The sequence below is a fragment of the Bufo gargarizans genome, chromosome 4 (genome assembly GCF_014858855.1).
Source record: "Bufo gargarizans isolate SCDJY-AF-19 chromosome 4, ASM1485885v1, whole genome shotgun sequence".
Taxonomy (NCBI): domain Eukaryota; kingdom Metazoa; phylum Chordata; class Amphibia; order Anura; family Bufonidae; genus Bufo; species Bufo gargarizans.
This window is the reverse complement of record NC_058083.1, coordinates 5472513-5498905: the sequence shown is the minus strand read 5'-3', so window position 1 is coordinate 5498905 and position 26393 is coordinate 5472513. Positions and strand designations below refer to the sequence as shown.

At 46.0% G+C, this 26393-nt stretch overlaps 1 protein-coding gene across 4 annotated transcripts in view; it reads left to right on the top strand.

Moving 5' to 3' along the window:
* RCAN2 (regulator of calcineurin 2) overlaps window positions 1–26393 on the top strand; it is a 67159-nt gene that overhangs the window by 10110 nt on the left and 30656 nt on the right. For all 4 annotated transcript variants that reach the window (XM_044289651.1, XM_044289652.1, XM_044289653.1 and 1 more), the window contains exon 2: window positions 2342–2568. In XM_044289651.1, coding sequence (XP_044145586.1) covers window positions 2344–2568 — 225 coding nt within the window. In that variant the 5' untranslated portion in view covers window positions 2342–2343. The remainder of the gene's footprint in view (window positions 1–2341; window positions 2569–26393) is intronic.

Genomic DNA, 26393 nt, shown 5'->3' with positions numbered 1-26393 from the left:
GAAAAGGTAAGTGGGAAGGTAGTTGAGTAGACAAATAAGAAGCCTGAGAAGTTGCTGGCTTGGCTTGTTGAGTTAGACAACCAGGATGGCTTGGAATGCTAAATCGGGTATTAAGAAGCCTGCATAGAAGTTGCTGGGGAGGACAGTAAGGTTAGAGTCCAGGTGGAGAAATAGTTGGGTAGATTAAGAAGGTAAGTAAAGTAAGGAGTGACTGCTGGGTTGCCCTATTAGGTCTAACACCCAAAATGGCATTGCATTTTCAGGAAAGTGCAGAGAAGTACATCAGGAAGGTAAGAGCTCATGTGGAGAAGTAAATGAGTAGATCACGATGGTCAGTAACTTCAGGAGAAACTGCTGGTCAATACTTGGGTAGGAAAACTGGAATGGCATTGTATGCTAAGTCAGAGGTGTAAGTGGCCTACAAAGGAGCAGCAGGCTAGGTCATAAAGGTGGCATGTTTGGTGGAAAGGTTTAGGTGAGTGGCTTGAGGAAATGGGAAGTTGTTGGGTTGATCAGCTATTTAGGTGTATGGTCACCTTTTATATTTATGAACACTTGTCTGGCCAAAGCCCGTTCCTCCTGACCATGTACAAGTACGCATGGTTGGGCAGTCATATTGTCATCTAACATGCCTTGGCCACTGTGCACCTCCTTAAAAACCTAAACGTCTGTCTCCGAACCTATTCTTGATTTCATATGTCTTGGAGAAACTCTGGAGGAACAAGTGCTAGTGTCAAGTTTTCAGTATCAATATGCTTCAGTATTTTTTCTTTTTTTTTCCTTTAGCAAAATCCATATTGTAATAAGAAGCGTCATGGAGGTGATTTGCTGCTTGATCAGACAAGTGGTGTCCGTATATCATAGAGGGGACCTGGAGAGTAATTACCCAGCATTTCCATGCTTCTGATGTATGCAGCCAGGGATAATTGCTCTCACTATCTCTATGGTCATACTCATTAGCTGTATTGTCAGTGCAGAGAAGCGGGCAGACAGGGAGTTGGCGCTGTGTGCCGGGGAGGCTTTCAGGCGGCTCGTTTGGGTGTCAGGTTTATCTGGGTAGTGACTGTTTCTTTGCTAACAAAACAAGGCTTGGACACCTAATACCTCCTGGAATTCATACAGCGGCGCTCTGGTATTTTAATAAGGTTAAAACTTTTTTGTTAAAATGAAATCTTGGCGCGGCCAATGTGCGGTGTGAATATGGATTATTTCTTGGGATTAGGACAGGACTGGCCACTCCTGTGGCATGCCAATGTACTGAGATCAATGCCAGGAGAGCGATGAAGGGCGATATTTATTTATTTTAATAAATTTTTTTTTTTATTTAGGGTTATTCCAGCTTTCATGTCACTCCCCTGCTCTCCCCCGTGCCCCTCCATTGCCGAGGGTCTGTTCCAGCTCCTTTTAGTGCCCCGTCTGTAAGCTACTGGATGAGTTCATGTGTTCCGCTGTGGCCAATCACTGGCCTCAGCAGTCATGTCATTGCTGGGTCATGTGCCGCTTGGAGATATATGGTTGCAGCAGCACACACGACCTTCTCCAGATATGTACAGGCCAGGGACCAGAAGGAGCTGGAATGGAGCGGTGGGGAGTAGGCGAGTGACATTTTTTTACTTTAGGATCAGCGCTCTACTGGGCAGATTAAAAATTGACACAAATGGTGGAATTGCCGTAAGGCTAAATTTTCTTCAAGACTTCTGCTTGTTTTCTATGAATGTAAACATTCTTGTTTAGGTCCTGAGGCTGAAAACCCTTCCTTGACCATGTCCTGCTCACACAGCTGCCTATCCCATTACAGTGTATAAGTGCTGCCTCTTTGTAGGCCACATGTCTACCTCTGTTGTCTGGAACCAGTGATGGAAAAACCCATCTTGCCCATGTCCTGCTTACATCTTCTTATGTTATGTGCAGTGCACCCAAGCTAATTTTTCTAGAGCCATGTGCAGCATTTCATCCAATGCTGTGAAATCTGCACATGGCGGACTTTCCCGGGCACACTTATGGTACAAAATTACCAAGGAGACCTGACCCAACAGCGAGATGATCTAGTGCAGGTTTTGACCCTGGTGGACACCTTTACTATGATTGAAAGAAGCAATGGCTGGGAATGTTTGTCATAACAGCTGCTCCATTCCATCTTCCCTGCAATGATCTGTGATAGATTAGTAGGACAGTGCAGGAATGGGCAGGTAGGTGTCTACTGGAAGTAACCCCTTGGTTCAGGGCTATGTAGACATGTTGGCACAGTTCTTAAAATATAGGGTATGTGGATTTTTGCAACGTGTGGGTTTTGTTGTAACCTTGACTATTCTCATTTCACTGTCTTTATTATCCCCACCAGGAATGAGGGAAGACCCATACTTTACTGGGATGAGGGACCCCAGTTATTTTGCCTGCATTGTCGGGGGTGGGGAATTCCTGTTGCTCTATCCAATACACAGAAGCAAGGACTTAGCTGGATATCTGACCGAGGAAGACTTTCAAGGCATCACAGACTTCAATGACCTCCCGAATTCTCTGTTCGCTTGCAATGTCCACCAATCCGTGTTTGAAGATGGAGCCAGCAAGGTAGGAAATTGATTCGGACCTCTTAAAGGGGTATTCTCATCTTGGACAGGTGTGGCATGTTCTCAGCTGATAATCACAAAGTATAGGCCTGTGGTCAGCAACCTGCCACACTCCAGCTGTCGTAAAAGTACAATTCCCAGGATTATCCATTCACTTCTATGGGAGTTCCAAGAAAAGTCAAGCAAGCAAAAGGTATAGGTCATGTCCTTCCCGTAGATTAGCCAAGAGGGTCCACGCCACGGTTGGCTCCTCCATTGTGGAATGAAGGGTCGTGTTCTTGTGTCCTATGGGTGGTGTAAACCAGACTTCAGTATATTTCTAACATCTAAGATGGCACACTCTTTGATGAGCCTTGGGTGTCCATGGCCATTGTGGTTTAAGTTTGGTGTTCCTTGGAGCAACCACTACATACCGGGAACACTCAACAAGACCTGCTTTTTTTGGAGATGTGTTGACCCAGTCCACTAGCTTGGTCCTTGTCGGAGTCTCTCAGATCCTTACGCTTGCTAATTTTTCCTGCTTCCTACATTTCAGCTTTGAGAACTGGCTGACAATGTTATTCCCTTTTACCTGTCGATGGTGTTAATGTTATGGCTGATTGGCGTACGCTCAGTAATTAAGAACCACAGCAGTAAGCACAGGTGACGCTGTAACTGCCCCAATTGGTGCAAACTCCAACTCCCAGCATGGCGAAGAGTCACAGGTGACAGACCACCACAAAATTGCTGCACTTCACAGTGAAGTGACTAGAACTATGACGGTGGGTGTAAAAGACTTATAATCTGTAATCTGCGTCTCTTTGACTGTTTCGCCCTGTTAGACCATGCTGGGGGTTGTGGTTCCACATTAGTTAGAGTACCAGCAGTTACAGGCCTTTTCTCTACTGTGGCAGCAGAAAATACAATTTTCTCAAATCCCCAGCGATCTGCACTTTAGATCATGTACAAGTGGGTCATCCTGCAGTTGATTAACGTACGACGGGATTATGTCTCCGGAGGAGCGTGGCCTGCACTCAGGGACGGGGACTGTCTGTGGCTTTTTTGTACATTTCTTTTGACATTTTAGGCTCGCCCGTGGTTATCTGTAGGAATCTGCATGTAAACAAGTCCTCGTATGTGCCACATTGTGTTAGTGAAGTCTGAGGGACGGAGGGGGCAAATCAGCCGGGGCTGAAAGATATATCATCCAGTGTAGTGACCTGCCCGTGCCGCTGTGACAATCAGACTTCTGTCACGTTAGTGTTTATAGTAGAATTCCGCTCAGAAAAAAAATACTGTTCTATAGTAACTAAGGATCATGACTGTAAAATCCACCTTCAGGACCAGCATCTCCACTGATCACCCCTGAAAGGATCATCTCAATGTGGACCTTCAGAACTTGACTTGATTTCTTTTATGTACATGTTGCAGAGGTTGTCACTGCTCCACCCCGATACTAAAATCTGGGCCTTATTGATTATCTTAACCCCTTAATGACGGTCAGTACGCTCTTTTCACAGTACTGTAGAAAAAAGCTGGTCAAACACATTTTGGTTTTTTATTATATTAGATTTTGATGGGACCGGCCAGGGGTGTACTCAGTTCTCATGGGGTCCCATAGCAAAGCTTGCTATAGGCCTTCCTGATCCTACCAGTTTCCCAGTACACCTGTGCAAAACGCTTCCATGCAATATGGAACAAACGCAAGGTGTTAATCCACATATTTCCGATAATTTTTATTTTATTTTATTTTTTTCTAAGCAGAAGACTCTTTAATTTAAAACTTTTTATTTTGAAAATTGTGGCCTAGGACGTTTCTAGCTCTTCTACAGCCCCCACCCCCGTGCCAAACCCTCCACCGGCCCATCTGCTAAAGGCATATTTGAATTGGACATTACATACAGCACCACATACCTCTTACATCTGGTGAAGTCTCCTCTGATGCTGATGTTCTCTTTCTTCATCTTCTCCATTCGGACCAGACCATCATGACGAAGTATTCCAACTGCAACTCGTCTCTGCAGAGTTTACCACATGGGCATCTTAGATTCCTCACTTTTCCATCATCATCCTCCCGGTGCACCAACTGTACCACATACTGCTGCTAGTAGTGACTCCATTAGTAGCAAGGGCCTCCGTATTGTGCCCAATAATACAGCCCCACAGTAACCCACTACTAATAATGCCCCCTAGTGTTTATAAGGCCTCCAGTAGTCCCACTAGTATTTAAAGAGGTATTCTGGGTACATTAAGTTATCCCCTATGCACAGGATAGGGGATAACTATTAGATCTTTGGGGGTCCTACCACTGGGACACCACAATCACAAGAACATGGGCCCTGCAGGCCCCTAAAATTAATGGAACGGCCACATGCATGTCCGACGAGCTGCCCGGGAAGCTGTAGGGAGTACGGGCTCAGCGGTAGGACCCCCACCGATATAATGTTATCCCCTATACTGTGGATAGGGGATAACTTAGAGTTGTCCGGGATCAAGATTTTTAAAAAAAAACTGTTAAATCACTATTAATAGCAGCCCCCCCAGATGTTTTTAGGTATTTTTACACTTCAGCAGGGCTCCTACAGTCCCCCCACTGATTGTTTACCTCTCTGTTTTTGTTCGGTAACTTCCTGCCTCAATGCTTTCTGGGTCCCAGCGATGTGCAGCATCGTGTTGTTTCGAGTGTGTGCCTGCTCCTCCGTGCAGCCACCCCCCCTAATTCATATGCCGCCTCTTGCCGCAACTATTCCTCCGCCTTAGTCACACCCCTAAATGCCTCCTTCCTTGCTAAGAATGCGCCCTGCCCGGTGACGTCACCGGACCATAGGGGGCATGGCTTAGCGCGTTGTGTTGCCGCCTAGTTACTGCCCCTCCATGCGCTTGTAACAATTAGAGGCTGACTGTGACGTCACCGGGCTCCTTGCGAAGCGGAAGAAGAGGCTTCGCTATGCAGAAAGGGACCCGGTACGTCACTGACAGTGATAGAAACTGCACTTCCGGCTGAAAATTTGTGAAGTGAAAAAGGGCCATCAGAAATGTCTAAGGGACGGACAGGCATGAATGTAATATTTAGGGGACCATTGTACATGTACACCCATGTCCCCAATCCCGGAATACCCCTTTAATGCCTCCAGTGTGTGTGTATGTGTATATATATATATATATATATATATATATATATATATATATATATATATATATTCTTGCCCCCTGTAGTGCCCCAGCATGTTTAATGTCCCTAGTTGTGCCCATTTATTTATAATGCTCCCAGTAGTGCCCCCCTATATTTTTATAATACCCCCAGTTGTACCCCCTGTATTTTTATAATGCCCCAGTAGTGCCGCCTTTATCCTCTTTTCTGCCCCCTGTAGTATAACTATATTGTCGCCAACAGTGCCCCCCTTATACCCTCCCCCTCTGTACTGCACACAGTTTTGTCGGGGAAAACAAAAAAGTACTTACCTCAGTTTTGTCCCATGTCACCATCTGGATGTGTTGCCTGTGCCCAAGCGTAGGCAGTGCAGTGACGTCATCACGGCCACCTACCTAGTAGCCTGAGGCCTATAGAGTGAATGGTGGGGATGGGATCTATTGGCTCCCATGCCCCACCGCTTGAGGCAAGATGTGGCGCTATCTGAATTGCTTGGTTTGTATGGTGGTCAAGACCACCACTGGCTATGGTAAGACCACCACTGGCTATGGTAAGACCACCACTGGCTATGGTAAGACCACCACTGGCTATGGTAAGACCACCACTGGCTATGGTAGTCGTACACTGCAAAAAGAGATTCAAATGTGTTTTAATGTGACATCTGCATTTTATTTATGTATGCTGCGTTAATGAGCCTTAGAAACCGTAGCAAGGTGGGGCCGTGCTACCCACCCTACATCAGTCTAGACAGAGAAAACGCTGAAAAGCATGCTACGTGGAGGTGCATGTGGAAGCTCTGTAGACAAACCATCTAGAGCAGGGGTGCACAACCTGCGGCCCGGGGGCCACATGCGGCCCTTGATACCATTCTGTGCGGCCCCCAACCATCTGGTAACAGACATGTATGCCTATGTCTTGTGGCTGCTCACATGTATTTTTCATGTATTCTCCCATTAGATGGGAGTCCTGGAGGTATAACTAGACATTTATGATATATAACTGTATGTACAATACGCAATAAATACAGTATTTCAATTGTTAATACCCCTTTAACTTTTATTTTCGGCCCTTGCTATTCCTTCAGTCTGACAATGTGGCCCCCAGCCAGAAAACGTTGTGCACCCCTGATCTAGAGAGACTTACAGACTTCATAGCAGGCATTGTTTAGAAAGTGAATGGCTTCCGGCATCTGGACCGCAATTAGAAAGGCAGAATCCGGATAAACCCACTATACTACATCCCTCTGTGGAAATCTGTAGTATTAACTGTGAGTGCGGCAACTTGTGAAAAAGGTGATGTTAGGGGCCGCCCAGTGGTTGCATAGTGAAATAGAAGTGTTGCACACCTTAGGGTACTTTCACACTTGCGTTTTTCTTTTCCGGCGCTGAGTTCCGTCACAGGGGCTCTATACCGGAAAAGAACTGATCAGTTTTATCCCCATGCATTCTGAATGGAGAGTAATCCGTTCAGTTTGCATCAGGATCTCTTCAGTGCAGTCGTTTTGACTGATCAGGCAAAAGAGAAAACTGCAGCATGCTACGGTTTTATCTCCGGCGAAAAAAACTGAAGACGGATCCGGCATTTTTTCCCGTAGGAATGTATTAGTGCCGGATCCGGCATTCAGAATACCGGAATGCCGGATCCGTCCTTCCGGTCTGCGCATGTGCAGACTGAAAAAAAGGTGAAAAAAATAAATGCCTGATCCGTTTTGCCGGATGACACCGGAAAGACGAATCCGGCATTTCAATGCATTTTTTCGACTGATCAGCCATTTTTAAGACTGATCAGGATCCTGATCAGTGCCATCAGTTAGCATACATTTTGCCTGATCCGGCAGGTAGTTCTGGCGACGGAACTGCTTGCTGGATCTCTCTGCCGCAAGTGTGAAAGTAACCTTATGCTTCAAGAGGATTTTTATGGGATTTTTTTTTTTTCAAACTAGTACCTTAGTAAGTAGTGTGTGTTTTGGCTCCCAATATGCTAATTAGTACCATGGGTACAGGGAGGAGGGGACCTCGGCTCTCCTCAGCGAGCGTCTCCTTCTCCCTGGTTGTGACGCTGTCCAATCATATTGGATGCTTCAATGGCCAGGGAGAAGACCCGCTGTTCTCATCATATTTGGTAAATCTCATGAGAACAAGACATGTCCTTTATCTTTTGTCATGCAGAGGCACGGAAGCGCTTAGATCCGTGCTTCTGTTCTGCACTGTGCCGTATCTTGCGGATTGCGGACCCATTCAAGTCAATGGGTCCACACCCGTGGTTCACACAGCTGGTGCCCATATAGTGTGGACCCGCTGTTGATCCGCAATACGGACACAGACCGCCTACGGTCGTGTGAATGGACCCAAAGCCAAACCCAGAGCTTGCTGATTTAAAACAACCCAAAAATTTTTTAGGGGTGGTCTTAAAACACTGCTACAAAAAAATATATGTTTGTAAGACATTTCCTACTGGTTGCGGCGTGTTTTGCTAAAAAAACAAACAAAAAAATGTATTTTACAAAAAGACATAGGGGGTCATTTACTAATCAGAAATACGTCTATATTAGGTGACTTTCCCCGCACATGGCAGCTCTAAAAAAATAAAAAAGGGGGTCTGGCGGGGAAGGGGACAAGCCATCAGGCCTGTCTCATTCATCATTTTCTACGTCTGTTTTAGGCGTAGAAAATGGTCTAAATCTAAATTAAGAAGCGGAGGTGTATGCGCCAAAGTTATTTAGAGGCCGACCCCCATAGTGTGAATCCTCCCTAATTAGGTTTCCACATGATTGTAATAACCAGAACAATTAATTTAAAAGATTATGTAGGGTGAAACAAAAAACCCAATGGGTTCGCACCTCAACAAAATGTATATATGGTTTGCAGAGAAAATACATTTTCTTCTGCATAAAACACGGTAAATAAAATTTTCTGGGGTGGGTATGGAGTGTTTAAAGGAGCACGCCATGTGAAATTTGCATACTGTGTTAGGCCTAGTTCAGGGCATCACCACTTGCTATTATACAGATTACGTCCTATGGCTAATTCTGATGATACGGCAAATCCCGAACTATCAGACGTTCCGTAGGCACATGCATACATATGCAAAAATCTGTCAGGGTGGGTTTATACAAACATATACGCAAATGCATCTCGCTAAATAACTGGGAAGCGATGCCATTCAGGGTGCCAGGAGAGCTGGGTGACCACGTGCACTTGGTGGTACTATCCATGTATGCAGCGTGGTACTATGGAGGTCGGGGCCTCCTCCGCTCATCCCTCCGCAGCAATCTGAGCCGTCACTATTTTTAGGCGGATGAAGGCTTTTTCTTTGTTATATTAATAGCGCCGGGCGGAAAGTGACCTCAATGCGGGTAAATGATGTCACCGCTCCCAGGCCTGGCATGTCCGTCTCCAAGTCACTTCTCCCCTCTTAAAGTATAATCCAGGCCTCAGCTTTGGGCAATTCATAAACCACTTTTGGTAATATTATTAACCAGAAAGTCCATAATCCAGAAAGCCTGATAATCCGGCACTTGTGTCCTGCACAGGACCGTAATATAATTGGGACTAAATTTCACCTATACTTCCATTGATGCTGGATTCAAATTCTGCAATTTTGGAATATATTCTGGGCCTCAGTACAATCTCTGCTTGCTGTCACTGATGGGAATCATTACATCCAGAGGTTGATAACCTAATACTTCTAACAGCTGAGGATTTGCTACAGTTACATCCTATCAAGGCAATCCTCTGTGAGGTAGATACAACAGCACAATATAGACCTAGGAGTCCACAGGCCTTCAAGGCTGTAATATGGAGGCCTGAAACCTGCCAAAAGTAGAATAGCTCTACCGTACACATGCACACTCAGCCAAGCATGCATGTGTTTTCCACGGGGAAAGGAAATAAGCTGCTGCCAGGCGCCTCAATCATTAGCTTTTGCTCCACAAAACTAAAAATCGGGCATGCTGAAATCCAGTACTGGACTAGTAACCAGAGACTTGTGTTCTGACAAGTCTATGGGTAAGACTGTGTAACAATGCTGCCCCCTGCTGGTTACAGTAAGTTACTGTAGCTGTCTTGTTCCTCACACACTCACTATACAACATGGTAAAAAAAACCTTTAATATGACACTAATTGAAACTGCCGGATTATCAGTTATTTTGCAGTTTTGAATATTTATAGAAAAGTATAAAAACTCACTTTAAAGGGGTTGTGTCTCATCTTAGACAATGATGGCATATCTCTAGGTATGCCACCAATGTCAGATAGGTGTGGGTCTGGGCAGGGCCGGCTCCAGGTTCATGTGGGCCCTTGAGCGATACAGTCCCAGTGGGCCCCTTTGTGGCATTTTGCACGGCACTTACAGCAATGAAACTACATGTAATAAAGATTAAATAGCTTACACGGAGCATGCTACAGAGCGGACATATGGGAATCAGTCCTTATGGGCCTAATTTTATTTTCTACCCAGCGTTTAAGTCCCTCAGGTCTACGTACAGATATGTGCCCCCTCACAGTAGATATGCCAAGATATGTGTCCTTTCACAGTAGATATGTCAAGATATGTGCCCAGTGCCCCCTTCACAGTGGTTATGCCCAGATGTGCCCCCTTCACAGGAAGTGAAAAAAATAAATAAATAAATCCTCCTGGCCTCAGTCACCTGGCTCCTCCCATGATCTGCGCTCCTCATCAGCAGCAGCCGGATACTGTGCCACATGGCACTGCTGTGTAGGAGGAGCCTCGGTGATTCCCAGCCTGCCCCGCTCCTCCTCCTACACAGATCAGCAGGACCATGTGTGACGACATCATCATGCTGCTGCTGCTGTGGAGCGCTGGCGGCTCAATGGTGGAGCGGGGAGCAAATAGTTCCCTGCTTCAGTGGCGTGCCCAGGGTGTTTGGCACCTGGGGTGGGTCCTGGGGTGGGTCCTTTCTCTGCCCCCCCCCCCCCCCCCAATACTTAAAAAAAAAGTATTGCCCTCATTGTGCAACCTTCACAGTAGTTTTGTACAGATGTGTCCCCCTCACAGTAGTTATGCCCACATTGTGCCCTCACAGTAGTTATGCCCTCTCTGTGCCCCTTTCACAGTTTTAATGCCCTATCTGTGCCCCCTTTACAGTAAAAATCCCCATTGTGCCCCCTCCATAGTAATAATCCCCATTGTGCTCCTTAATAGTAGTAATGCTCACTGTGCCCCCTTCACAGTAATAATGCCCATTGTGCTCCCTTCATAGTAGTAGTGCCCATTGGGCCCCCTTCACAGTAATAACGCCCATTGTGCCCCCTTTATAGTAGTAATGCCCTCTGTGCACCCTCCTTAGTAGAAATCCCTATTGTGCCTCCTTCACAGTAATAATGCCCACAGTACCTCCTTCACTGTAGTAATGCCCTCTGGCTCTGTGCCCCCTCCATAGTAGAAATTCTTTCAGTGCCCCCTCAATAGTAATAAAGACCTCTGTGCCCCCTCCATAGTAATAAAGTCCTCTGTGCCCCCTCTGTATTTAAAAAAAGAAAAAAAAGAAAACACAGTAACTACTCACCTTGTCCCGTTCCTGAAGCTCACATACCTCTCTTTCCTGCAGGCACAGACCGCTCTGCAGCACTGTGTGGACAGAGCTTATGCAGATTTCCAGGCTGCAGGCTCCGCCCACACAGGTCAGCAGCACAATCTGTGCCTGCAGGCAGGAGCGGATTAAGTGCATGATAGGCCCGGGCTGTCTACCCAACTTGGGCCCCCCCTCCCTCCATTTTTATTTATTTTTTTGTATGAAGAGGCTGCGGTGCTTCATGAGCGGCACAGTCTCTTCCTAGGCCATATGACATCTTCAGACTGAAAAAAAAAATACCCCAAATTGGGTCCTAAACTGAAAAATTTGGTTGCCAATTTTAAAATACATATAATTATAATAAAAAAAGACATTAAGGAGAATACAGCACCACATACCTCTTACATCCAGTGACATCTCCTGTCATGTAGACCTTCTCTTTCCGCTTCTCCTCCGTTTGACCCAGAACGCCATGACTAATTCTATCAGCCACATCTCGTCTCTACAGTTTGTAACAGACACGTTAGATTTCTAAATTTTCCCATCAACCTCCTCATCCTGGTGTCCCCACAGTGTCATCCTGCCACCCCCAATACTGTGCCCGTTGTGCTCCCCAATGCCCCAGGTACTATACTGCTGAAAAAATAGTGCCCCTAATAGACATAATTGGGGTCATTTATCAAACTGGTGTAAAGTAGAACTGGATTTCCAAAAGAACTGTCAAATATGAAAGGTGGAATCTGATTGGCTGCTATGGACAACTAAGCCAGTTCTGCATTACACCAGTTTGATAAATTACCCCAAATGTTCCTATAGTGTCTACAGCAGCTATAATGTCCCCTAGAGACCCCCAGTAATAATACCACCCTCTATTGTGCTCCAGGCAATAATCCCTGTATAGTGTCCCCAAAAATAATAGAATTGCCCCTACAGTGCCTCCCCAATAGCAACACCCCCATATAGTAATTTGCCCCCACATAGCAGTTTGCCCCCACACTGTCCCCGCGTAGCAGTTTGCCCCCACACTGTCTTCCCTCCCATAATAATACTCACCTATTTCCAGGGCCAAGCGCTTGCTCGCAGAGGAAGGCGGGATGAGGCAGTGCTGCGTCCCGTCACAGGTGAGCGATGACGTCATCACGCACGTCTGCGCCGGGATTTCACTACCGCATAGGCCTCAGGCCTACTAGGCCTGAAGCCTATGGCGGTGATCGGCGACGGGACAGGGAGCTATGTGCTCCCGTGCCCCGCCGCAGTATGTGGGCGTTTTGGGTCGCCGTTGGGGGGGCCCCCCAGCAGTGCTGGGCCCGGGGCTGCCGACCCGAACGTCCCTATTGTAATCCGCCACTTCCTGCAGGCTGAATGGTGGAGCAGGGAGAAGTCTCACTGCTTCACCATTCAGGACGCCGCCGCCTGAAGAAGGGGAGGAGCGCGAGGATCTGAGCGGTGAGTGACAGGACTGCAGCACCCTGCACTCCAGCAATTGATGGAAGCACTCATTGCATCTGTGTTCTGTCACCCCCTGAGAGCGGGCACCTGGGCCGGACTGCCCCCCCCCCTTCCCCCTAGCAGGCCACTGCCCTGCTTCTAGTGCTTCACAATTATAATCAGCTGTGCAGTGGGCCCCCATAGGATCTAGGCCGGGTGCTGACGCCGGCCTTGGGTCTGGGACCCGCACTTATCTCCAGAACGGGACCCCTGAAGTGAGCTGATAGCCTCTGCACATGCGTGGTCGTCCTCCATTCATTTCTATGGGACTGCTGAAAATAGTTGACCACTGGCTTAGTTACCTCCGGAAGTGAATGGAGCGGTGGCTGCGCTTACCTGCAGCGCTCTCCATTTATTTCTAAGGGACGTCCGAAAATAGTAGAGGGTATTCGCTCGGCTATTTTTGGAACTCCTATAGAATTGAATGGATAGTGCGGAGCGCATGCACAGTGCTCGCTCCTTAACTTTTGAGGGCTCGTTCTGGAGATAGGTGCAGGTGCCAGAGGTGGGACCCCTCACCTACCTGACATTGGTGGCATATCCTAGTGATATGACGCCACTGTCTAAGATGAGACAAAACCCCTTTAAGGGAAGAGATCTCCCAGAAATAAAACCCAAAATACATTTAAAGGGGTTATCCTATTTTCCACAGGATAGGTGATGAATGTCGGATCGCATGGGGTCCGACCACTGGGACCCCCGCAGATTCCAAGAATGACGGGTCCATGAGTCTACTTGTAGGAGGGTACTGGGTTATCAAAGAGACGAGCAAGGTGCGTTTTACCTAAAGGGGTTGTCTCCCTTCAGCAAGTGGCATTTATCATGTAGAGAAAGTTAATACCAGGCACTTACCAAGCCTCTCACTAGGTCCCTAAGGTGGTGCACCAATTTGCGAGCGTTGCTCAGCCCCACCCCCAGCTTCCCACTCAGAAAATTGACTATGACAGTCCCGTATAAAACTGCAGTCTTTTGCCCTTGCATCTTACATCTTGCAGATTTATTTGGAGTCACTTATCCAGCCTCTCACTAGGTTACTAGGGTGATGCACTAATTTACGAGCGTTGCCATCTAACAACCACACCAGGCACGTGGCCCTTCCTATACCAAGAGATGAGGAGTTTCCATAGGTGAAGTACGCCTGTCTATGATGACTCCATGCGCTGCCGGAGGCTACTCCTAATTTATGACAAGGTGTACGCCTCGTCATAAACTAGGCACAGCATCCGGCAGTCAATGTGCCTATACCGTGTGCCATATCTACGCCAGCCAGTGTTCCTTTATGCCAGGAAACTCGTGTAAAAGATCATCAATGTGGCGGGGCCGAGCTTTTCAGGGAAGTGGGCAAAACATTTTTGCATGTGGCGCTTTAAAAGTTGCAAACTTGAAGTTTGCACCTTTTTACGCCAGAAAACTGAAGAAACTTTATGATAAATCGAGCCCATAGTGTTTTTTTTAAGACATTATACTATAAATAATAGATAAATCTATAAAACTGCTCAAATCTCCTTTACTGTATGTAAAAGTAAATCACATGTAGTGTGTGTGTGTGTGTGTGTGTGTATATATATGTGTGTGTATGTGTATGTGTAATATTTTGGTATATGATTACCTAATACCCATGGCAAACTAAACGGCAATAGTTTAACATTGAGCTCTATAGCTCAGTGGTTAAGGTTCTTGCCTTTAATGTAGATGGTTGTTTGAATCCTGGGAGTAACATTTAAAAAATAGAGGCTAAAAAAGACTCGGTGTGGCCGGGTATGCCGGGTGCTGACGCCGGCCCTGCACTAGCAGATGAGGTGTTGCTGGCATTGGTTGGCATTAGGAATGCGGCTTACCACCCTGTTTCTTTACTCTTGGTAGGAGAGGGAGTTCTAGCTAGACTAGTGAGGAAGCGCATGCTTGAGCTCCTCCTCCAGTGGTATTAGGGGCCAGTTCTTGTTCCGATTCTTTTGTGAAACCACTACTCCAGAGAGATTGCAAGAATACAGAACTACTGATATCTTCAAATCTACAGCTTTTACAGACAGCAGGGTGACCAGCAACTACAGCTGTACAGACCCTGCTGAAGGTGAGGGACTACGGCTCAGACACCCTTCACCTAGATCACAGCCAGGCCAACTCGGAGCCCACAAGTGCCAACATAGCTGTTAGCCAGAAGTTCAAGGGAGAGCCATCAGCAGAATAGCACACTGCCACTTTGCCCGCCACCATACCTCATCATCTGGGGATAGCACTTTGTTCAAACTGCTGCTATATTTAGCACTAAGTAAAGAGAGAGTGGTTTTTTTTTTTTTTTTTTTTTTTTTTTTTTTAATGCCTTTACTTCCGGCCTGATTCTTCAAATCACCTTTCCACTGCACTGACTCCCCAGGTGGCAACAGCCTGAGGTAGAATACCGTGATGCAACACTTCATCAGGGCCACTACCACTCCCATCCTCTGCATCAGTTCCTTAGGGGCTCTCTGCATGCCCAAACACAAATAGTTTTCTAATGCAGTTTGCAGAAAACATCTCTGGCTTTTCATTGGGAGCCATGCCAGAACAAGACTTATCTCTTTTTCCGCAGTTTCGTGCCTACTATATTATCATGGCTCTTTACTCCCGGCCTCCATTATAATATGTGGAAATCCTATAAGGAGGAGTTTGCATGGCTAGTTCATATACATCTGGGCCACAGGCATTTGCATCTGCTGACTGTTCTGGAGATAGGAGCCTTGAGGGAGAGTAGAAAGAGTGTTTGCATAGGACCCTTCCCCCCCCCCCCCCCCCCAAAAAAAATAAATTATAACCCACATGAAATAACAGATGCAGCAGAGCTGAGTATGTCCTCACAAGCTGATCCAATAGACTGCAGGTAAAGCAGTCATCATGGGGCACAAACAAACCAGTGCCTTGATCTGTGCATATATTTAAGATAAGCCTGAAATTTGGCTCGTCTCATGTGATCCATAAAATACAGAAGGACTGCTATCTTTTTGCCAAGTTTATGTATAAAAATCTCTGGCGTGCGGATTTCAGGTTTCAGGTTCCTTGAAATATCCAGGGGATGCGTGCTCCGCATCCTGATGCCGGGCCTACACCGTCACAGGCGTCTCCTAAGAATTAATGACGTCAAACACTACAGTTGTGCTGGCAAAACCAATGACGCAGTCGCTCATCTCCTTATGCGTTCTGACAGTGCACCGCCTCCCTGAAGATGCAGGAAATGTAAAAATATCTTTTGATTTGCGTCGTTGTCCTTCTGAGCTGCCAAACCGACTGCAAAGGTTAAATTTTACCTCCAAAAGTGAAAATGCGTTTTATCCTGTCTGCTCAGCTACTTCAGACGTAGGAATTAGTTGTGTCGGCCACTTTCAGCTCTCATGGGCCTGACAACTAATTCACTTTGAGAGATCCCGCACCCCTTTCTCAGATCTCCCTGGCAGCCCCTGATTGTGAGAGTACCCTCCAACATACTTCACTTAGCGATCCATTCCTTCATACTGGATAAAATGTACTTTTTATCCATATGCAAGAGAGCAGTGAAGTGCACCGAGGGCGGGCCGAGCCGCTCTGTGCACCCTTGCTCTTCCTGCTTCCACTGACGGCCCCTCTCTTTCTTGATCGACAGAGCCAAGTTCCTGCATAGTCATCTCCCCTGGCCCTTAGAAGGAGAGGCTGGCAGGGTGCACCCCTTCAAGGGGTTGTCCGGGTTCAGAGCTGAACCCCGACATGACTCCTCCTTCCTGCACCCTAAAGCACAAACACACGCCGCGCACGTGTATGTATATATTATATACACATATGTACACACACACACACACACACACACACACTCTGCATGCATACATACATACAGACCCGCACTATCTTGTACAGTCTGATGTGTGGGCGCGCATTGTGTGGGGTCACAGCGCGGCCTCACACTGTGCGCAGCCTTCACAGTGGCGCGCCGAGGACCAGGAAGGAAAAGGGGAGTATAGCACTTCCCGGCTCTGACAGAACCTCGAGTCGTCTCGATTAGGGTGTGCCCAGGCACGCCTATGTCCAAAGGGCTATTTTTCTTTAATCCCCACGCTGCTAGGCGGATGCTTCCACCTAGCAGTGTTCCCGGTGACGTCACCGGCACAAATGGGTGGTTTATAGCACTGCTGTAGCCTGTTTTACACCCATCTGTGCGTTGTCGGGAAGGGGGGGGGGGCGGTTTGGGTTAGCAGTCGATGGCAGGCGGCGACAGGGACTAGCCTTCCTAGCGTCACATCAGGGGCAAAATCGCCATAGACCCTACAGGGAAATTTCCCAGTGGGCCGATGCCCAGGGGGCCACCCAATCCTTCTTCTTGGCCACTAGCTAAATACATAATGATCTTGTGCTTTTAGTAGTAGTTAATGCTAGAAGCATCAGGTACTTACTACTTACACACTTGGCCAGAAGCCATAGATACCCTCCGGAATTCAGCTGCCCTCAGGACTCTGATACAGTTGAATAGTGTGGCGAGGACGGCAGTATATTGTGCTGCAATGTGGATTTTGGTTCTGCTATGGCGTTATTCTTTGCTGCACTACGGTATTGCTGGTCCCAACTACTACCTTCTGTCAATTTGGACCCACCTACAGCTTGGGAACGTGTTTTTTTTTTTTTTTTGCCAGGGCCACTTTAAGTTCCTAGTCCACCCCACCCCTGGGTTATATGGTTTATTACAGAAACCCAGACTGAAGAAGGGTGTTGAATCACCTGAAACGTTGCATGGAGCGTCTAATGAGCACCATCTCTTCTTCCAAATTTATGCAGTCGAGGACAGAAGAGCCTTAAGGAACGTGCACCTATCAGTGTAGGAATAGTGCTGTTGCCCACCTTGGGTTGATTTTTGCCCTCAGCACCCAATGTAGAAATGAGCCCGCCAAAAAGTGTCAGAGGTTGCTGACAGCTGCTTTCCACAGGCTGCCCATTGATTTCAATGAGAGCTGTGTAATTCTTAACTTCTCCTGCCGTGGCGCTGCAGGGAATTGAACACTTTTTGCCCAGTTCCATCCCAATTTTTCACTGATCGCTGTGATCTGCTTATGTAAGAAAAAGGGATTGTGCAAAGTAGACAGCCTTTTTTAAAAGTGATGCCCAGGGGTACTACTATACACACGATAGGGGATAAGTATTACACCAGTGCGATCCCATCTGATCACACGAATGGGAGCCCCGTATCTCAAAAATGAATGGAACAGCAGGTGTACTACTGCTCCATCATCTCTATGGGATTGCCGGAGACAGCCGAGCGCTGTACTTGACCATGTCCAGCAGTCCCATAGAGAATGAATGAAGCAGCATGCTCGACCTGCCCCTCCACAACCCTACCCGCATGATCAGTGGGGTTCATAGTGGTCGGACCACCACGGATCTAATAGTTTATTCCTTATCCTGTAGATGGGGGATCAATTTCATGTGACTGTGTCAGAGGACAACCCCTTGCCATCTGCTGTGCCCCCTCTCTGTATACACGGCACTGGCTGACCGGACATGCCCGCCTGTTGTGAGAAACCAGAGTGAGTCCTGCAGTGCCCACCGGAGATGGGGCAGAGCGAGTGGAGTACGGCTCTTCTTCTCCTCTCCTGATTATTGTATCGGCTGCACAACTTGGCATTGCCTGCTGGCTCTCGCTGGTGTCTTTCTTCTTCCTCGCTGCTCGCAGGGTGATAACCGCTGACGCTCTTTGCTGTGCAGACGCAGACAGGGCTCTTTGCTGACGACTCTTGTGTCGGTTCGGGAAGCAATTAACCTTTCTGAGAAAGCGCAGTGCCCTTTTGTGGGCTTAACAAATCCATCTAATGTATGTTGAATGGCTTGCAGCTGCCACTCGTTCACCACTGGTAATGAGCGGGTGGTATATGGGGGCTATGTAGCTCATTCCCAGTGCCTTCTGGTCAGCCAGTAATATTAAAGGGAATGTGTCCTCAGAAAATAACCTATTGTTTAAAGTATTATTGATATTTTTATTATTTTTCATTTTCCATGTCACTATCTATTTAAACACAAACTATAAATTCCTGCAGTTTTTTCGCACTGGCCTCTGTCTAATAACTGGCACCACTCCTTGGTCTGTACAGATCACTTTACTGCAGTTATCTCCTTATCTGCCATTCTAGTCCAGCCTGCAGCGTTCTCCTTACTGAGGGGTGGAGGCTGGCTGTGATTTTGTTTGGATTCCTAGTTTTGTTTGGTTTCCTCCAATAATTTTTTTGTCCTAGGTTTTAGAGGAGAAAAATATGAAAAAAAAACCCCAATCCTCATCAGACCTCCAAAATGAGACCCCTAATGATACATCACAAATCGGACACCTCCATGCGCTGATTACCCACAATGCTCAGACAACCCCCCCCCCCCCCCTATGCTCAGAGGGTCTTATCTGAGCTCATACAACCCCCATGTCAGATAAGACCCACATGATCAGTACTTCAATAAAAAACTGTGGACTGTTCTCCATGTGTAGGGGGCTTATCCTGCCGGACCTCTGCTCCCGCTGCTCTGAGAACTGCGCACACAGTCCTCAGAGCAGCGGCAGCAGAGGTACGGCAGGATAAGCCCCCTACACATGGAGAACAGTCTCCACAGTGACCTGACGTGCACAGGGTCAGGTCAGAGCGCGGGCCTGCACGTAGTAACTATCATTATAGCGACACCAAGTTTGTATGTTTTTTTTTTTTTTTTTTATACTGGAAAAAAATAAAAGCTTTGGAAAAAATAATTTTCTTCTTTTCATCACTATATTCTGGCCCCCATAACTTTTTTCTATAGTTACGTGTGAGGGCTCATTTTTGTGGGGTGAACTGTAACTTTTATTGATACCAATGTCGTGTCAATTTGGTGTGTATCACATGTTTTTTAGGCCTCATGCACACGGCCATTCCGTGCATTGGGGACCGCAATTTTTCATCCCCAATGCATGGGCAACGTCCATGCAGCGGCCAAGACGGATCGAGACCCATTCAACTTGAATAGGTCCGTGATCCGTCTGCACCGCCAAAAAAATAGAACACGTGGAATGGGTCCGCATCCGTGATGCGGGGAGCACACGGCCGGTGCTTACATATTGCAGACCCTCTGTTTGCAGCCCGCAATATGGCCACGGGCATGTGCTCAAGGCTTAGGCAGATGAAGAGATGAAAAAATGGCAAATTGGCCGGGTGTCTGCCGTTTTTAAAGATAATATCACCAACGAGTCATACGGTGGTAAGGTAGTGGATAATCATGCTAATTAAGTAACTTTTGAGAGGATGATTCAAACAGGGGGTATATTATGCTTTACAACATTTTTATTTAATTTTTTTGTTCTGCAGCATAAAATTCGAGTGCAGCAGTGATATTATAATTTGGAGGCAATTACTGTCATAAATAGTGAATTTTGTGGCTATTTTGCATTGCCACTAGTGTTAAGTGTAAAAAGGTACCTGGAATCCTCGTGGATGGTAGGTATGTGTCACCGAGGTTCCTGGCCTCGGTGAAGTAAGAGCCGGTATTTTATGTGTCGGCAGCAGCTATTGCTAATTGACACCGTGAGATTTAGCATGGCTGTCATAGCCTATCCGGGACGGCTTTTATTGGGAGTAGTCAAAGTGCTGGGTGGGTGACTACTCCCCATGTTCCAGGCCGGGTTTTGCCAGGCATAAAAACCAGCCAGCACTGCCCGGTGTGTGGATTTACCTCCCTCTGACAGTGGAGCTCAGGAGTCTGTGTGCTGTGAACTGAGGGCTGTGCTGAGATTTGAGGTTTGAGCCGGGCTGGAGGACTCAGGTCCCTCTAAAGGCGAACAGGCCGCCTATGGACTTGATGAGGCTGAACGGCTAACAGGGTGTGAATTAACACCCAGGAGAAAAGGTGACTTTTATTGTTTATGGATTTGCCTTGTGTGTGAACAAACACCCAGCCACCTGCATTTTGTGATACACCTTATCTGCATTTTGTTATACACCAATGTGTGAATAATCACCGCCGTTTGATGCAAGAACTGTGTACTTTGCCTCTATACTGCATCCGCTAGTCCTAACTACCAGAGCGAATCCCCACATAAGCAAACTTCTGTCTACAAGTTCGGCGTACAACGTTCGGGTTATCTAAGAATTCCGTTATGGATTCCGCTGGTAACGGAATCCATAATGGAATTCTTACCCGAACCGCGTACGCCGAACCGTGTTTCTTGCCTCCCAAGAAACTACACTGCCAACAGGTGAGTATACCAGAAGAGTTTTCTTCCTTTGGCCATGCTGATGCTTGATGGGTTACAAAGTCGTTATGTAACTGCAGAAATACAAATATGGCTGACTGTCAAAATGTCCCTCCCAACCACTGTGACTGGGTTATCTACCAGCCGCACATTGCCCCTCGTATAGCTTCCACTTCAAGCTGCAGCCTGCAGGCAGCACTGATGACCTGCAAGCTTGAAGCAGCACTGTGGTTGCAGAAGTTGCCCAGCGAGCGTTCAGTACAGTGAGCAATGTGCTCACCCTTAAAGCCACCTCCCGTCGCTCCTGTACTTTAGGCCAGCAAGGAGGTGGTGCTGATTAATTCCCGCGCAGAACGTCCTCAAGCGTCAGGACGTTATCACTGTAGGCCTGTTGTGAGACTTATTAGCGTGGCACTGCAACTCTCGGCAGTGCTGCGCTTTACACTTTGTAAAACCAAACCAATGAGGGGCGTTTGGGGCGGCGTTGGGCCCCATAAAGACATCAAGCTCGGGGCTGCCGACTATTATAATCCGCCACTGATTAGCTGTCCCGCTCCCCTGCGAGCCGCATATGTAGACAGAGCGCTGCTGAGAGCAGGAGCCGCAAATGAATTTGTAAGGAGCCACGGGTTGGCCACCCCTGCTGTAATGGATAAAAATGAATTACAGCATACAAATGGCAATCTAATGACTGCTTGGAAAAGAAAATATATAAAAAGTTCAAAGCACCCCTTCTCTTTTCCCAAAATTAGAATAAAAAATAAAAAATCATAGGCATTGCCGCATCCAAAAACACCTGTATTATTAAAATCTACGACAAATGGCATAATGGGGAAAAAAAAATCAAAACGACAAAATTTGCAACTTTTTGTCACTTTACCTTCCCCCCAAAAATTGAATTAAAAAAGCGATCGAAAAGTTATAAACCTCCCAAAATGTTATCGATGAAACCCACCGAAAAATTAGCCATCTTACAGATCCAAAGACCTAAAAAGTTATGGGGGTAAGAATATGGCAATAAAAAGAAAAAAAAAACATTTGTCGAAAGTTTTTTTAAAAAACACAAGAAAAATTATATAATTGTGGGATCGCTGTAATCCTACTGACCCGGAGAATGATGGTAACAGGTTAGTTTTACTGCATAGGAAAGGCTGTAAAAACAAAACCCGTAAAACCGAGGCAGAATTGTTTTTGGCAGTACCATAGGAATGAATCAGTCGCAGTGTGCCCTCCGGGACCTTGTGGGCTCCGTTCTAAACTCCTCGGGGACCTGCGCCTGCCTTTCATACATGAATGGTATTCCAAGATGGAAATACCCCTTTAAGGTTCAAGATTTTTTTTTTTTAATTGGGGAACAAACTGAACACTTACCTTGTGCCCCCCGTTTCATCTTTTTCACCCACAGATCCGCTGATTCCCGTGTCCCTCTTCCACCCAAAATGACTGTGCTGTACATCAGTAGTCCAAGGCACTTGTTGCTGCTATTGAGGGCAGTGCTGGACAAGCAGGAAGTGCCTTGGACTACCGATTCACTGCACAGCCATGTTGGATGGTAGAAGAGGGGCCCGGGAATCAGCTGCAGATGAAAAGGAGGGCGCCATGTGAGTGTTCTGTCCATTCCCCAGGTAACATGAATTATTGTTTTTGAACCAGATGGTCTCTTTAGTTTTTAGGGTGCCCACCTGCAGAAGCCAATAGCGGCGTGATTTTCCGATAAAGCTGAGGTCCCACTTTCTAAATTGTGCGGATATTAGCTACACCTGATGCCAGAAGTGACTAGACTTTGCCACACGGCCTGTATCTCACCAGCAAGGCCGGTATTTTAGTGGCCCTGCTGGTGCCGGTAATTTATTTGACGGCTTTTTCTACAATGAGCGCTTCCATTGTGGAGCGCTCATTAGTACAGTCTTTAACAAAAGAAAAAAGAAAAAAAACACTGACCTCCTCCATTTGCTCGCACTGCGGGGGACACTGGAGGGCAGGACCTGCGGGCCTCTCCTGCCCATCCAGTCAGCAGTGAGTGTTCACCACAGTGCGAGCAAATGGAGGAGGTTATTTTTTTATTTTTTTTTTATTTTTGCAGAAGCCGAGAAGGGGGCACTAATGGGGGGGGGGGCCGACGACATTATTCTTACTGGGGACACTAATAAGGGAATTATTCATACTGGGAGCACTAATGGGGGCATTATTCTTACTGGGAGCACTAATGGGGGAATTATTCTTACTGGAGGGGCACTAATGGGGGCATTATTCTTACTGGAGGGCACTAAGGGGGGCATTACAATTACTGGGGGCATTAATGGGGCAATATTTATTCTGGGGGGTGATAATGGGGGCATTAATATTGGGGGGCACTAATGGGGGCATTACTATTACTAGGGGTTCCAATGGGGGCAATATTAATTCTGGGGTGCGCTAATGGGGGCATTAAAATTATTGTGGGCACTAATGGGGGCAATATGAATGCTGGGCCGCACTAATGAAGGCATTAATATTACTGGGGTGGCATTAATCAAGGCATTAATATTATTGTGAACCACAGTATGACAGCGACTTAAAGGGATTCTATCACCTCGTTTTAGGTTATAGACATGCACAGCTAGATCGCCGCTAGCATGTCCACAATATACCTCTCCTATAGCGCTGTGTCCTTTTATTTTGTTTAAAAAATGATTTTAGAGATATGTAAATTAGTCTTGTAAGGTGCCCAAGAGGCTGTACGAACCTTCCTGGTGCCCAGCCACGCCCCTCTGTGAAGGAGCCCAGCACCGCCTGTGTCCTCCGAATCTCCTCCTTTCGACACAGTTAGATTACCGGCATTGCGCATTGAGAGATTACGGCATCGTGTTCCTTCCCTGTGCTGGCATCTGCCTCAGGGAAGGAACTGCCGAAAGGAGAAGATTCGGAGGACGCAGGCGGTGCTGGGCTCCTTTAAAAGGGGTGCGTGGCTGGGCACCAAGAAGGTTAGTACAGCCCCTTGGGCTCCTTACCAGGCTGATTTACATATATATAAAATAATTTTTTTAAACACAATAAAAGGACACCGCGCTATGGGACAGGTATATTGTGGACATGATATCGGCGATCTAGCCGTGCATGTCTGCAGCTCTATAAGCTAAAACGAGGTGACAGAATCCCTTTAACACCCAGTGTTGAGCCTCGCCCCCAAAACCACACACCCTTTGGCTTAACTTGGCTGGCGTTTTATGTTGGGAAAGGTGGCAACCCTAGAAGTGACCCTATGTGATTTCAATAGGATCATTTCTGGCATCCAGCATATCAGTTTTAAGGGTGTATCTCCAGCTATGGGCGTTGGATCAGTATGCAAAAAAAAGTCAGACAACAAAAAACACCTAGCCAGACACCACTTACATATGCCTGTGTACCTGCAGTCCTGTGTAAATCTACAGCTAAACATATTTAGGCCGATTTATGAAACTGTCTAAAAGAAAAACTGTTGCTCATAGCAACCAATCACAGCACAGCTTTCATTTTTCAAGAGCAATTGCGGACAAGAATAGGCATATTCTATTAGTGCCGGCGATGTCCGTGTTTTGTGGACGTGTAAATGGACCCTTAAAGGAAACCTGTCACCGGGATTTTGCGCATAGAGCTGGGGACATGGGCAACTAGATGGCCGCTAGCACATCTGCAGGACCCAGGTCCCATAGCTCTCTGCGCTTTTATTGTTAAAAAAACGTTTTGATTGATATGCAAATGACCTGATATGAGTCTGTAGCCGGAGATGAGTCAAGCGGAAAGGAGCCCAGCACCGCCCCGCGTCCTCCGAATCTCACCAGTGTCACTTTAATTGGTGATGACTTTAAAACGCTTTGACTTATCCAGGCCATTCTGAGAGTTTTTTTTCATCACATATTGTACTTCATGACACTGGTAAAATGGAGTCAAAAAAATTCTTTTTTATTTATAAAAAAATACCAAATTTACCCAAAATTTGTAATAAATTGCAAATGTCCAAGTTTCAATTTCTCTACTTCTATAATACTTAGTAATACCTCCAAAAATAGTTATTACTTTACATTCCCCATATGTCTACTTCATGTTTGGATCATTTTGGGAATGATATTTTATTTTTTGGGGACGTTACAAGGCTTAGAAGTTTAGAAGCAAATCTTGAAATTTTTCTGAAATTTTCAAAAACCCAATTTTTAGGGACCAGTTTAGGTCTGAAGTCACTTTGCGAGGCTTACATAATAGAAACCACCCATTCTAGAAACTACACCCCTCAAGGTATTCAAAACTGATTTTACAAACTATGTTAACCTTTTAGGTGTTCCACAAGAATTAATGGAAAATACAATTTCAAAATTTCACTTTTTTTGGCAGATTTTCCATTTTAATATTTTTTTTCCAGTTACAAAGAAAGGGTTAACAGCCAAACAAAACTCAATATTTATGGATCTGATTCTGTAGTTTACAGAAACACCCCATATGTGGTCGTAAACCGCTGTACGGGCACACGGCAGGGCGCAGAAGGAAAGGAATGCCATACGGTTTTTGGAAGGCAGATTTTGCTGGACTGGTTTTTTGACACCATGTCCCATTTGAAGCCCCCGTGATGCACCCCTAGAGTAGAAACTCCAAAAAAGTGACCCCATTTCAGAAACTACGGGATAGGGTGGCAGTTTTGTTGGTACTAGTTTAGGGTACATATGATTTTTGGTTGCCTCACAAAAAGTGTAATATAGAGCAAGGTAACAAGAAATAGCTGTTTTGGCACATTTTTTTTGTTGTTATTTACAACATTCATCTGACAGGTTAGATCATGTGGTATTTTTATAGAGCAGGTTGCCACGGACGCGGCGATACCTATTATGTATACAATTTTTTTATTTATGTAAGTTTTGCACAATTATTTCCTTTTTGAAACAAAAAAAAAAATCATGCTTTAATGTCTTCATAGTCTGAGAGCCATAGTTTTTTCAGTTTTTGGGCGATTATCTTAGGTAGAGTCTCATTTTTTGCAGGATGAGATGACGGTTTTATTGGCACTATTTTGGGGTGCGTATGACTTTTTGATCGCTTGCTATAACTCTTTTTGTGATGTAAAGTGAACAAAAATGGCTTTTTTTTTTTTTACGGTATTCACCTGAGGTGTTAGGTCATGTGATATTTTTATAGAGCAAGTTATTACGGACGCGGCGATACCTAATATGTATACTTTTTTTATTTTTTTTATTTATGTAAGTTTTACACAATGATTTCATTTTTGAAACAAAAAAATCATGTTTTAGTGTTTCCATAGTCTGAGAGCCATTGTTTTTTCAGTTTTTGGGCGATTATCTTGGGTAGGTTATGATTTTTGCGGGATGAGATGACTGTTTGATTGGCACTATTTTAGTGTGCGTGTGACTTTTTGATCGCTTGCTATTACACTTTTTTTGTGATGTAAGGTGACAAAAAATGCCTTTTTTTTTACGGTATTCACCAGAGGGGTTAGGTCATGTGATATTTATATA